Source organism: Anomaloglossus baeobatrachus, chromosome 8 (genome assembly GCF_048569485.1).
Source record: "Anomaloglossus baeobatrachus isolate aAnoBae1 chromosome 8, aAnoBae1.hap1, whole genome shotgun sequence".
NCBI lineage: Eukaryota > Metazoa > Chordata > Amphibia > Anura > Aromobatidae > Anomaloglossus > Anomaloglossus baeobatrachus.
The window spans coordinates 202,660,875-202,674,898 of NC_134360.1; the positions used below are offsets into that span (position 1 = coordinate 202,660,875).

The 14,024-nt window shown below is 48.4% G+C and overlaps 1 protein-coding gene across 1 annotated transcript in view; it reads right to left on the reverse strand.

Annotated features, from left to right (window-relative positions):
- Window positions 1–14,024, reverse strand: part of TLCD4 (TLC domain containing 4) — a 101,325-nt gene that overhangs the window by 42,943 nt on the left and 44,358 nt on the right. The window contains exon 3 of the mRNA XM_075321049.1: window positions 1,259–1,348. Coding sequence (XP_075177164.1) covers window positions 1,259–1,348 — 90 coding nt within the window. The remainder of the gene's footprint in view (window positions 1–1,258; window positions 1,349–14,024) is intronic.

Genomic DNA, 14,024 nt, shown 5'->3' on the forward strand with positions numbered 1-14,024 from the left:
GTGCCTCCTCTCTGATGTGATCGCCATCCTCCTTCTGAGACCTGTGTTCATGACACATCCTAAGTCATACACACAGGCCGGCCTTGCGGTCCTGCGCAAACGCACTTTGATCTGCCCTGCTCAGGGCAGATGAAAGTACTGTAATGCGCAGGCGCATGAAAAGGTTAAAGACCGCCCACACAGACGCACTACAATGCTTTGATCTGACCCAAGTATGGGCAGATCAAAGTGCGCCTGCGCAAAACCTCCATGCCAGCCAGTGTGGATGACATAGGACACATTATGCATACATGCTTCAGAAGAAGGAGGACGATGATCACCACAGAGAGGTTGCGCTGGACCAAATACCCATCTGACCGGACCGCCTCTTAGGTGTGTATTATAAAAGTGATTTGTACATTATACAGCGCGGCCTGGGCTCTTATATACAGTATTCTAGAATGCTGTATATAAGAGCCCACTGGTGGTGGCCGCAGGTTATAGGCCCCAAATCTGCTGACAGATTCCCTTTAAACCCAGGATCCCAGCACTGCCAGACGTCAGTGCTAACCACTGAGCTGTTGTGCCGCCCAGTGATTTACTATGTTGGCCATCTCAGTTGTGACCATTATCAGATATTAAAAAAGAACCTGAAATATGGACTTAATGGCCTGACCTGCATAAACAAGGACTAATTTGGGCCAGCTAATGTTCCAAAGGCGGCGTCACACGCTACGATTTATTTGCCGATATGTCGTCGGGGTCACGGATTCCGTGACGCACATCCGGCATCGTTAGCGACGTCGTTGCGTGTGACACCTCCGAGCGACTCTGAACAATCGCAAATAGGATGAAAATCGTGGATCGTTGACACGTCGTTCACTTTCAAAATATTGTTCATCGTTTGGTTCGCAGCAGACATATTGGTACATTTGACACCCTGCCAACGACGAACAACATTCACACGACCGCCTTGGTCAAACAATATATCGCTAAACGAGTTTGTGTCGTTTGTGTGCGCGTTACGTGACCGCTAATAAATGACCTATGAGCGAACTCGGCAAATCGTAACTATGATCTGGGCGTGTCACGTCGCTCATGAGATCGGCAGATAAATCGTACCGTGTAACGCCGACTTAAGTTTATAATGACAAAGTTGAGCTAAAATTTGGGATACATACATTCTTAGAGGATATTATGCTTTTTTGATACACTAGGCATCTAGAGAAGCTATAACGAGAAGAGAAAAAAAAACGTATAAGAGGCAGCAACTACTTACCACACTGGATCTGTGTTGACGGCGTCATCATACACTAAAATGTACAAGCAGAAACAGCCAACCACCACCGCATGAAATGTGGACACAGTCCTGGGGAAACGAGAGGATGGAAAAGAACTATTGAATATCTTCACAAAACGACAAGTCATAGATCAAAACTGACAATGTTTTTACAAACATTTTATTTCTTGATCTATTAAAAGTTTAATGTTAACAGTATTGCCTTCTCGTTAATGTTCTTTCAGGTCATAGATCATGTTAAAATTGTACCCATTCTCTTGATAGTCATGGTCCTCCAAATGTGCTGCTTATGGCTTGTTTGTCAGGGATTGGGGCCACTGATGCAATGAAATTTGCCCTCTACACTTTTAATGAAGAATAGCAGATTGTGCATGCTGAAGCAAGTGTAGTAAGTTCGTGACTAGCCTGCACTAGCCTACCTTCCAACTGCACCCTACAGCCCTGACTAGCCTACCTTCCAACTGCACCCTACAGCCCTGACTAGCCTACCTTCCAACTGCACCCTACAGCCCTGACTAGCCTACCTTCCAACTGCACCCTACAGCCCTGACTAGCCTACCTTCCAACTGCACCCTACAGCCCTGGCTAGCCTACCTTCCAACTGCACACTATAGCCCTGACTAGCCTACCTTCCAACTGCACCCTACAGCCCTGGCTAGCCTACCTTCCAACTGCACACTGTAGCCCTGACTAGCCTACCTTCCAACTGCACCCTACAGCCCTGGCTAGCCTACCTTCCAACTGCACACTGTAGCCCTGACTAGCCTACCTTCCAACTGCACCCTACAGCCCTGCAGGGCCTGCACAAGCCTACCTTCTAACTGCACCCTACAGCCCTGATTAGCCTGCACTAGCCTACCTTCCAACTGCACACTGCAGCCCTGACTAGCTTACCTTCCAACTGCACCCTACAGCCCTGACTAGCCTGCACTAGCCTACCTTCCAACTTCACCCTACAGCCCTGAGTAGCCTGCACTAGCCTACCTTCCAACTGCACACTGCAGCCCTGACTAGCCTACCTTCCAACTGCAAACTGCATCCCTGACTAGCCTGCACAAGCCTACCTTCCAACTGCACCCTACAGCCCTGACTAGCCTACCTTCCAACTGCACACTGCAGCCCTTACTAGCCTACCTTCCAACTGCACCCCACAGCCCTGACTAGCCTGCACAAGCCTACCTTCTAACTGCATACTGCAGCGCTGACTAGCCTGCACTAGCCTATCTTCCAACTGCAAACTGCAGCCCTGACTAGCCTACCTTCCAACTGCACCCTACAGCCCTGACTAGCCTACCTTCCAACTGCACACTGCAGCCCTGACTAGCCTACCTTCCAACTGCACCCCACAGCCCTGACTAGCCTGCACAAGCCTACCTTCTAACTGCATACTGCAGCGCTGACTAGCCTGCACTAGCCTATCTTCCAACTGCACCCTACAGCCCTGACTAGCCTACCTTCCAACTGCACACTGCAGCCCTGACTAGCCTACCTTCCAACTGCACCCCACAGCCCTGACTAGCCTGCACAAGCCTACCTTCTAACTGCATACTGCAGCGCTGACTAGCCTGCACTAGCCTATCTTCCAACTGCACACTGCAGCCCTGACTAGCCTACCTTCCAACTGCACCCTACAGCACTTACTAGCCTACCTTCCAACTGCAAACTGCAGCCCTGACTAGCCTGCACAAGCCTACCTTCCAACTGCACCCTACAGCCTTGACTAGCCTACCTTCCAACTGCACACTGCAGCCCTGACTAGCCTACCTTCCAACTGCACCCCACAGCCCTGACTAGCCTGCACAAGCCTACCTTCTAACTGCACACTGTAGCTCTGACTAGCCTACCTTCCAACTGCACCCTACAGCCCTGACTAGCCTGCACAAGCCTACCTTCCAACTGCACACTGCAGCCCTGACTAGCCTACCTTCCAACTGCACCCTACAGCCCTGGCTAGCCTACCTTCCAACTGCACACTATAGCCCTGACTAGCCTACCTTCCAACTGCACCCTACAGCCCTGGCTAGCCTACCTTCCAACTGCACACTGTAGCCCTGACTAACCTACCTTCCAACTGCACCCTACAGCCCTGGCTAGCCTACCTTCCAACTGCACACTGTAGCCCTGACTAGCCTACCTTCCAACTGCACCCTACAGCCCTGACTAGCCTGCACAAGCCTACCTTCTAACTGCACACTGCAGCCCTGACTAGCTTACCTTCCAACTGCACCCTACAGCCCTGACTAGCCTGCACTAGCCTACCTTCCAACTTCACCCTACAGCCCTGAGTAGCCTGCACTAGCCTACCTTCCAACTGCACCCCACAGCCCTGACTAGCCTGCACAAGTCTACCTTCTAACTGCATACTGCAGCGCTGACTAGCCTGCACTAGCTTATCTTCCAACTGCACACTGCAGCCCTGACTAGCCTACCTTCCAACTGCACCCTACAGCCCTTACTAGCCTACCTTCCAACTGCACACTGCAGCCCTGACTAGCCTACCTTCCAACTGCACCCCACAGCCCTGACTAGCCTGCACAAGCCTACCTTCTAACTGCATTCTGCAGCGCTGACTAGCCTGCACTAGCCTATCTTCCAACTGCACCCTACAGCCCTGACTAGCCTACCTTCCAACTGCACACTGCAGCCCTGACTAGCCTACCTTCCAACTGCACCCCACAGCCCTGACTAGCCTGCACAAGCCTACCTTCTAACTGCATACTGCAGCGCTGACTAGCCTGCACTAGCCTATCTTCCAACTGCACACTGCAGCCCTGACTAGCCTACCTTCCAACTGCACCCTACAGCACTTACTAGCCTACCTTCCAACTGCAAACTGCAGCCCTGACTAGCCTGCACAAGCCTACCTTCCAACTGCACCCTACAGCCTTGACTAGCCTACCTTCCAACTGCACACTGCAGCCCTGACTAGCCTACCTTCCAACTGCACCCCACAGCCCTGACTAGCCTGCACAAGCCTACCTTCTAACTGCACACTGCAGCGCTGACTAGCCTGCACTAGCCTACCTTCCAACTGCACACTGCAGCCCTGACTAGCCTACCTTCCAACTGCACCCTACAGCCCTGACTAGCCTACCTTCCAACTGCACCCTACAGCCCTGACTAGCCTACCTTCCAACTGCACCCTACTGCCCTGACTAGCCTACCTTCCAACTGCACCCTACTGCCCTGACTAGCCTACCTTCCAACTGCACTCTGCTGCCCTGACTAGCCTGCACTAGCCTACCTTCCAACTGCACATTGCAGCCCTGACTAGCCTGCACTAGGCTATCTTCCAAATGCACACTGCAGTCCTGACTAGACTGTACTTGCCTACCTTCCAAGTGCCCACTGCAGGCCATGCTGCCATGGATGGCTTTAATACATTGCTTCATTGCACTCTTGCTGCTGCTATATGTCAGTGGCATTTGCCTGAACTGTTCATCAAACCTAAGCGCTCCCCTACAGACTGACAGGCAATACTCCGCTAAGACACCAGAGGGAATCAAAGCGTTGCTTTAATGGGGTGATCCAGTCATACGCATATCTGCATTGGCAGGGGAGAGGAACTGGAGATGTCATATCTGCAGATACATTCATCAGAATAACCAGGTGCACGATACTCATGCATGCCAGCTGTCAGGTGAGTGTAAGGGTCACATCACTGGCCAACTCATCTCCTGCTGCAGAAGTGAGCAGAGCCAGATCACCCCTTTAACTCTTAAAAAAACAGTAAGTACAATCTTTGGACAAGTATTTGAGACATTTTAAAGCAGTATGAATTACTGGTGAAAAATTACTGTGTAAAAATTGCAAAAGGGAAACCCTTATATATATTGTTCCAACTGAAAACCCCAAGCATTGCGCCCAACTGTAGGTGAACCACTATGATTGCAGAAGTATAACCAATATCTTTACGTACACTATTTCTCCGAAAATAAGTAGGGGACTTGTATTATTTTTTGCTCCAAAAGATGGGTCAAGGCTTATTTTCAGGGGATGACTTATTCCCCGCCCCCCAGGAACAACAATCCACATTTATTCTTGAACAAAAAAAAACAAAAACAAAACAAAAACATCAAAATTTCTTCAAATATAATCATATCACATTATGGAACATCAACATAACTCTCCAAACCCTGTGTGTAGCACGTGTATCAAACCATGGGGGCTCTAGGAGAATAGAGGCCCTGTGAAAATGCCAGTTTTCTCTCCCTTCCCCCTATTGTCAGTCCTGCATACCAGACCATCTCCTATTCAGTTCTTTTAGACTTCAGCAATTATGAGACCTTTGATTACATCATGGTCACATGACTGTGAAGCCACCAAAGGTCCTTAAACAAGGTTAACCTCAGAATACAAACACTGGGGTCCCAAAGAGAGTGGGAGCCCTGAAACATTGTGTACTTTGACTCCCCCTGACTGTACCTAGGGCATATTTTTTGGAGTAGGGCTTATGTTTCAAGCATACTCCAAAAATCCTGTAAAATCATGCTAGGGCTTATTTTCGGGGTAGGTCTTATTTTCAGGGAAACACTATTTTATGGTTGTGTAACTGCAATGATTGAGTGCCTTTATGGAGCATACTACCCCAGCATATCAGAATCTCTGCCACTGTGGAAAGCTTCAAGAGGAACCTGGACCCACCTCTTCCAACAAGCCTACAACCTACAATAGCCCTCAGTCCAGTAGACCACTGCGCAACCATCTCTGTCCTCACCTATTGTACCATCACCCATTCCCTGTAGACTGTGAGCCCTCGCGGGCAGGGTCCTCTCTCCTCCTGTACCAGTCTGTTTTGTATTGTTAATGATTGTTGTACTTGTTTTTATGTATACCCTTTTCACTTGTAAAGCGCCATGGGAGGAAGAAGAAGGAGAAGAAGGAGGAGGAGAAGGAGGAGGAGGAGGAGGAGAGGGGAGGGGGAGGAGGAGTGGGAGGGGGAGGAGGAGGGGGACGGAGAGGGGGGAGGGGGAGGGGGAGGGAGAGGGAGAGGGAGAGGGAGAGGGAGAGGGAGGAGGAGAAGGAGAAGAAGAAGAAGAAGAAGAAGGGAGAGGGAGGGGGAGGGGGAGGAGGAGGAGGAGGAGGAGAAGGAGGAGAAGGAGAAGGAGAAGGAGGAGGAGAAGGAGGAGAGGGAGGGGGAGAGGGAGAGGGAGGAGGAGGAGGAGGAGGAGAAGGAGAAGAAGAAGAAGAAGAAGAAGGGAGGGGGAGGGGGAGGGGGAGGAGGAGGAGGAGGAGGAGGAGAAGGAGAAGGAGAAGGAGAAGAGGAAGAGGAAGAGGAAGAGGAAGAGGAAGAGGAAGAGGAAGAGGAAGAGGAAGAGGAAGAGGAAGAGGAAGAGGAAGAAGAAGAAGAAGAAGAAGAAGAAGAAGAAGAAGAAGAAGTTGTTAGACTGTGGGAGTTTATAAACAGTCAGTAAATTTTTATTTTAATGATGTCCAAACCCATCGGTACACCTAACCAACATCTGTGCCCCACAATTGGGCAACTACCCCAACACTACCGGCTGTGCACCATCTGGCTTCCATCTTAGCAGTTTTGTTATTTTTCAGGTAAAACAGTATCAACAACAATTCCATTGACTCCATTCACGAGGATGGCTCTCGTTGTGGTTCACATCAGAATACTGTTTTTTAGGGATTCGAATAGAAACGCCTATGTAGTGCTTGGCGAAGAGCACCGTTATAATGTGAACCTAATCTAAGCTGTTGAGCTTATTAGTAGATACATTTTAACCATTATTGCTAAGGTTAAAATTAAGTTTGTAGATATAACACTAGTTCCCAGAAGACCCTTGGATAACCTGATGCCACTCATCAGCCGAATCCTGCAAATCTTACTGCAAGTTATACTAACTGTGCTCCATTAAATGCATTACACTGTATTAATTGCAATATATTTAAAAGGTCATCCGGGAAAACAGACTAGGGAGAGGGTTATTCTAATAAATGGGAATATAATTAAGACATTGTTTTAGCTTCAGGAAGACAGCATCTCCAATCAGACAGCCAGTCAAATTGATGCAATAACTTTAGGCACAGAAATGACAAAATAATAAGCTGTTGCTATGAAATATGTCATTTCTTAGCATTCTAATGCATGAAATCTTGCTTCAGGATCTCCTATACAACAGTCTCCTTCCGTTCAGCTCTGCATCTCAAAAGAGCCACATTAACTTGCTTGGTTGCCAAGACAGAGGGGAAAGCTACTTTACATTCCCCACAGGCACATCATATTACACCCAGAGATACCAGTCAGTGAAATTCAAAGCTGAGACGTATTTGTGCATTGCAGTCAGAGCTAGGCCAGGAAATGGCTTGTTATAAAACTTCTGATAATCAAACTCAATCAACATATGGCAACACAGGCTCATATGGTCAGTCAGTGCACAATTGTCAAATTTTAGTAGATAATATCATCCAAAAACCCTTACTGTTGCTCTGATTCATTTTCGTCTGGACTATTGCAACTCTCCACTAATCTATCTCCCTCTTACTAAACTCTCCCCTCTCTTGATTTCAGTATCCAGGGTCATATTTCTGTCCAGCTGCTACACCGATGCCTCCACTCTGTTCCAGTCATTGCACTGGTTGCCCAATCACTACAGAGTACAATATAAACTTATCACTCACACCCACAAAGCTCTCCACAGTTCTGAACTGATCTAAATTTCCTCCATCATCTCTGTCTATCACCCGATCCATGAGCTCTGTTCTGTTAATGACTTAAGACTAAGATCCCATGTAATCCTGTCCTTCCACTCTCGCCTCCAAGTCTTCTCTTGTGCTGTGCCAGATTTCTGAAATACACTATCCAGTTAATTCCTAGTATCTTCAGTTTCAGATGTGCTCTTGACTAGCCAATCAACTATTCCCTGTTCTTTCTCCCTAACTTTTGCTTTGAATGTGGTCCCTCCTATCATCTATTTCCTCACCTTCAACTCATTCAATAGTACTTTGTATCTGTACTTAAACATATACTGGCTGGTGATTGGTTCATCCTGCAATATTTTTATGCCCCTATACATTATACAATTGATAGTAACAATGCAAGCAGAGCCCTCACTCTTTTGGGTATTTGTTAAAGGGAACTTGTCACCAGGTTTTTGCCTTATGAGCTGCAGCCACCACCAGTGAGCCCTTATATACAGCATTCCAGAATACTGTATATAAGAGACCAGGCCGCTCTGTATAACATAAAAAACACTTTTATAATACTCACCTAGGGGGTGGTTCGGTCCAATGGGTGTCACTGCTCTCTGGTCCGGTGCCTCACCTAGGGGGTGGTCCGGTCCGATGGGTGTCACTACTCTCTGGTCCGGTGCCTCCTCTCTGCAGCGATATACATCCTTCTTCTTCTGAGGTCCGTGTGCATGACGTGTCCTACGTAATCCACACTAGCTGGTATTAAGGTCCTGCGCAGGCACACTTTGATCTGCCCTGCTCAGGGCAGATCAAAGTATTGTAGTGCGCATGCGTGGGTGTTCTTAAACCTTTCCTCGCACCTGCGCTTTACCGGCCCAAGATTGATAGAGGGAGGACAGAGATCGCAGCAGAGAGGAGGCGCCGGACTGGACAGCAGCGACATCCATCGGACATGATCGCCCTCTAGGTGAGTATTATAAATGGGTTTGTTCTACACAGCGGCCTGGGCTCTTATATACAGTATTCTGAATGATGTCTATAAGAGCCCACTGGTGATGGCCGCAGCTTATAGGCCCCAAATCTGCTGATAGGTTCCCTTTAATTTGTGTTACTGTACAATGTCTTTATTGTCTGTGCAGCTCACCTCTGATTTGTAAAGTTCTGTGGAATATGTTGGTGCTATAGAAATAAAATAATTATTAGTCACGTCTATTACATAGGTGTTAACAGATAGTAAACAGACTCAAGACACTATAAGAAATTAGATGGGTGACGTAATTGCTGAGTACAGGGACGCACAGTTGACAAGTATGTATTTTCTAAGTTTTATGACTGAACCCCAACACAGGGATGGACAAACCAAGAGAAATTCACTGGTCGTAAAACAGGCTAGTACTTGACCTAGACCAGAACCTACTTTATCCGTGCCCGACAGGTTGAGGTTGGCACCCTAAGATCACATCATAGCGCCCCCACTCGTCAAAAGCTGACTCTGTGTGTCAATAACTGCACCCTAAGCTATAAACCACGTGTAGCAAAACAATATCTATAAACATAAATGAAGTGCACAGAGGCAGAGGGTGAGACACAGGGCTAGGAACGTGCAAAAACAGTTGTACAGGAATGATGGAATACAAGAAACAAAAAAGAATAACAGAATATGTGGGAAAACCTCCCAAACCTAAAAAAAAACCAAAAATAGGAGACAACTGGGAAGGGATTCCCACAAAGTGCAGCGAACAGCAATAACAAATGTCTCAGTAAGAAAACCTTAATCAAGGAGCTGGGACTCTAGCCAACTATCCATAAATATAGTCAACTCTGAGGCATGTGAGTAGTGAGTATAAATAGCCCCTCCCAAAATGTGATAGGGCAAACCAAGTGAGAAAGTGCACGCATCAGACTAGAAGTGAAACAGCAAGGCAAAGCATAAGAAAGACAATAGATCCTAAAGCAACACAAAACAGGGTGTGATCCAACCAAGAGGGAAACCGACCAACAATTAAAGATCACTGGTTCAAACCCTAGGAATGGAGCTCTGACACTAAGAGATAAGAATATTTAGCCAAAAAAGCTAATTTGGGCTTTTTTGTCCCTTATCATTATGTGATGCCCTGGATTATCCAGGTCGTCCTAGGAAGTCACCACACCACACCACACCCCCCTCCTTGTTAGGTAACACCAGCCAAACCAAAACCCTTGTTACCACCCTCCAGGTTTGATGTCCACACCAGGGGGTTGGGCGGAGCCAGGCGGTTGGCTCCGCCCACCGAGGAGTTCACAGGCCTGGAGGCGGGAAAACAGTGAGTCTAGTTCAGGCTCTGTCTGAGCCAAGTTCAAGGACGAGTGCAGAGCAGACAAGTTCACAGGCAGACCTGCGCTCAGGCCTGCCAAAGACTATTGGTGGCTGGGTCAGAGCCCAGTCACCATTGGCAAGGAGGCAGGGGGTGGTGGCCGCCTGCAGTAGACCGGGAAAACGACCGGTGGAACCGTAAGGAACCGGGACAGGGTAATGGCCCGCCGGAACCGAACCGGGGAGCCAACTGGATACCGGAGCACCAGGCAGGGTACTCAGACCCAGTACAAATCCCTGAACCGACAGGGCTGAGTCGAATCAACTGATTGCGGGCTGGACTTAAGGCCCTACCCCACACAAGTCCCTTTAGAAGACAACAGCCCAACCATACCGGGTAACGCCACCGCCAAGGCATAGAGACCCAAAGGGCCAGCGTCTGAGGGCAAACGGGCTCCTCCGGCATATATCAGTCGGGGAGCGGACTACCAGTGTCTAGGCACAGGAGTCAAAACATTTACACAGAGGTGCAGGAGAAAGGTGGAGACCACCAGCCTAATTTGGAAGAAGCTGCAGCCGGCTGCGGGCCCCGTTCATCACTCCGTTTGGTTTACCAGCAACTCCAGTGTCTTGTGTCAGGTCAGAGTGAGTACACCAGTGCCCTCAGGCACCGCACCGCACTGCACCGCAACACTTCACCCTGCATCCCGGCCCTCGCCTACCGGGCCCCAGGCCCAACACCCCCCTACCCACGGACGGGTCAACACCTAGCTGCGCCATTACACCGCTCCCGGGATCCCCGCACCTTCACCGCAGCGTTGGTGTCCACAATCACCACAACCCGTGGGTGACGTCACAAACTGTCATTCCAAATCAAACACCCAAATCCTCGCGTGTAGCGCCAACTCCCTTGCAGAGCGACGTGACCCCCGGGTCCGTGAGAAGCTCGAGCCACCACTCACAGTACGAGCACGGTTCCGAGCGGCTCGGCGGTTGCAGCAAGCGGCGGTGGTACAAGTGCAGAGTTGGCAAGGAGAGTGGTCTTTTCCAGAGATCTATACAGCATGATGCAATTTTATTATATGTCTATACTATATATTTGTCTATATATTTGTCTGTCTATATCTATTATGTATCTCTATAGCAGTCATTGGTGTCCAAAAAGGCTAGAAAATTGCATATAAAAATGTATTGAAAATGTAGCAACACACGCGTTTTGTGCCGCTACGTTTTTCCTACCAAAAGATGCAGGAAAGGTGCAGAAATCTCTGCATACAAATACTCCACATGGGCACATACCCTTAATCTGTCCAATATGTAATTAGATAAAAGGAGGAGTCAGGTGGGAGGAAAGAAGGACATATGCCTACTGCATTATCTTCCATGGTGATGTGTGATGAATGAATGATTATAATAAATAGATAAGCTGCACTGTTACAGTTAGTATAAGTGAGAGATGATCAAAGTCCAGATCATCTGCTTATCGGTAATCGCTTATCTCCATGACAAATAAAGGACTGTTCAAGCTTTCTTTCCCCTCAAGGAAGGAACCTTGGAATTCCCCATACAGTTTAGACTCAGAGATTCACAGAGTCCTTTATCAGTCTCTAAAGATTTTATGGAAAGAATCAATCTATGCTATGGATGGGGCAAACCCTATTTTAAAACAATAAGATCTGTTGGGTGCCTTGATATCAGTCGAACAACGGATCTGGCTTAGGGTCCCGTTACACGTACCGACGCGACCAGCGATCCCACCAGCGATCCGATCTGGCAGGGATCGCTGGAGTGTCGCAACATGGTCGCTGGTGAGTTGTCAATCAGGCAGATCTCCACAGCGATCAGAGACCAACCACCAGCGACCCGTGTAACGACGCTGTGCTTGGTAGCCAGGGTACACATTGGGTTACTATGCAAAGCGCTTTGCTTAGTTACCTGATGTGTACCATGGTTACCAGCGTATGCCGCTTACAGGCTGCCAGACGCTGGCTCCCTGCACATGTAGCCAGGATACACATAGGGTTACTAAGCAAAGCGCTTTCCATAGTTACCCTATGTGTACCATGGTTACCAGTGTACCGCCGCTTACAGGCTGCCAGACACCGGCTCCCTGCACATTTAGATCATTGGTCTCCCGCCGTCAAACACGCCGATGTGTGCTGCACAGCGGGAGACCAATGAGCAAAAAATGGTCCTGATCAGTTTGTAACGATCAGCGACCTCGCAGCAGGGGCCCGCTCGCTGCTGCTTGTCACACACAGCGATATCGCTGGCGAGGTCACTGATATGTCACAAAACCTGTGACGTTTCAGCGATCTCGCTAGCGATCTCGCTGTGTGTGACGGGGGCTTTTGCGATGTGAAGCCATAATGGTAGTGTGAACAAAGCTGTCAGTTGTCTGATCAAGCCCTTGTAATTATCTGGTTCTTTTAACATTTATCTAGTTTACACAACCACCCTTAAGAGATAGAAGTTGGATTAGATAATATATTTAGACTCATTTCGAGACCAGGGTCTACGAGTCAACAGTTTAGGGAAAGAGGCTGCATGGGTTGGAGTAATACCAACAACTCACAGATCTTATACTACAAAGAGTTCAAAACAAGACTACAAAAATGTGGAATCTCCTCTATGTCAATATTGTTAAAAACATGCCTCTGTGACCTAGTACAGGTGCTTGGTGCACTATGACATGGCCAAACATTTTTGTGCACCTTCCCATCTACTGGTTTTCCCTCTAACTACACAATTCTCTAGATCTGTTGGGTGCCTTGATATCAGTCGAACAACAGATCTGGCTTAGGGTCCCGTTACACGTACCGACGCGACCAGCGATCCCACCAGCGATCCTTTCTGGCAGGGATCGCTGGAGTGTCGCAACATGGTCGCTGGTGAGTTGTCAATCAGGCAGATCTCCACAGCGATCAGAGACCAGCCACCAGCGACCCGTGTAACGACGCTGTGCTTGGTAGCCAGGGTACACATTGGGTTACTATGCAAAGCGCTTTGCTTAGTTACCTGATGTGTACCATGGTTACCAGCGTATGCCGCTTACAGGCTGCCAGACGCTGGCTCCCTGCACATGTAGCCAGGATACACATAGGGTTACTAAGCAAAGCGCTTTCCATAGTTACCCTATGTGTACCATGGTTACCAGTGTACCGCCGCTTACAGGCTGCCAGACACCGGCTCCCTGCACATTTAGATCATTGGTCTCCCGCCGTCAAACACGCCGATGTGTGCTGCACAGCGGGAGACCAATGAGCAAAAAATGGTCCTGATCGGTTTGTAACGATCAGCGACCTCGCAGCAGGGGCCCGCTCGCTGCTGCTTGTCACACACAGCGATATCGCTGGCGAGGTCACTGATATGTCACAAAACCTGTGACGTTTCAGCGATCTCGCTAGCGATCTCGCTGTGTGTGACGGGGGCTTTTGCGATGTGAAGCCATAATGGTAGTGTGAACAAAGCTGTCAGTTGTCTGATCAAGCCCTTGTAATTATCTGGTTCTTTTAACATTTATCTAGTTTACACAACCACCCTTAAGAGATAGAAGTTGGATTAGATAATATATTTAGACTCATTTCGAGACCAGGGTCTACGAGTCAACAGTTTAGGGAAAGAGGCTGCATGGGTTGGAGTAATACCAACAACTCACAGATCTTATACTACAAAGAGTTCAAAACAAGACTACAAAAATGTGGAATCTCCTCTATGTCAATATTGTTAAAAAAATGCCTCTGTGACCTAGTACAGGTGCTTGGTGCACTATGACATGGCCAAACATTTTTGTGCACCTTCCCATCTACTGGT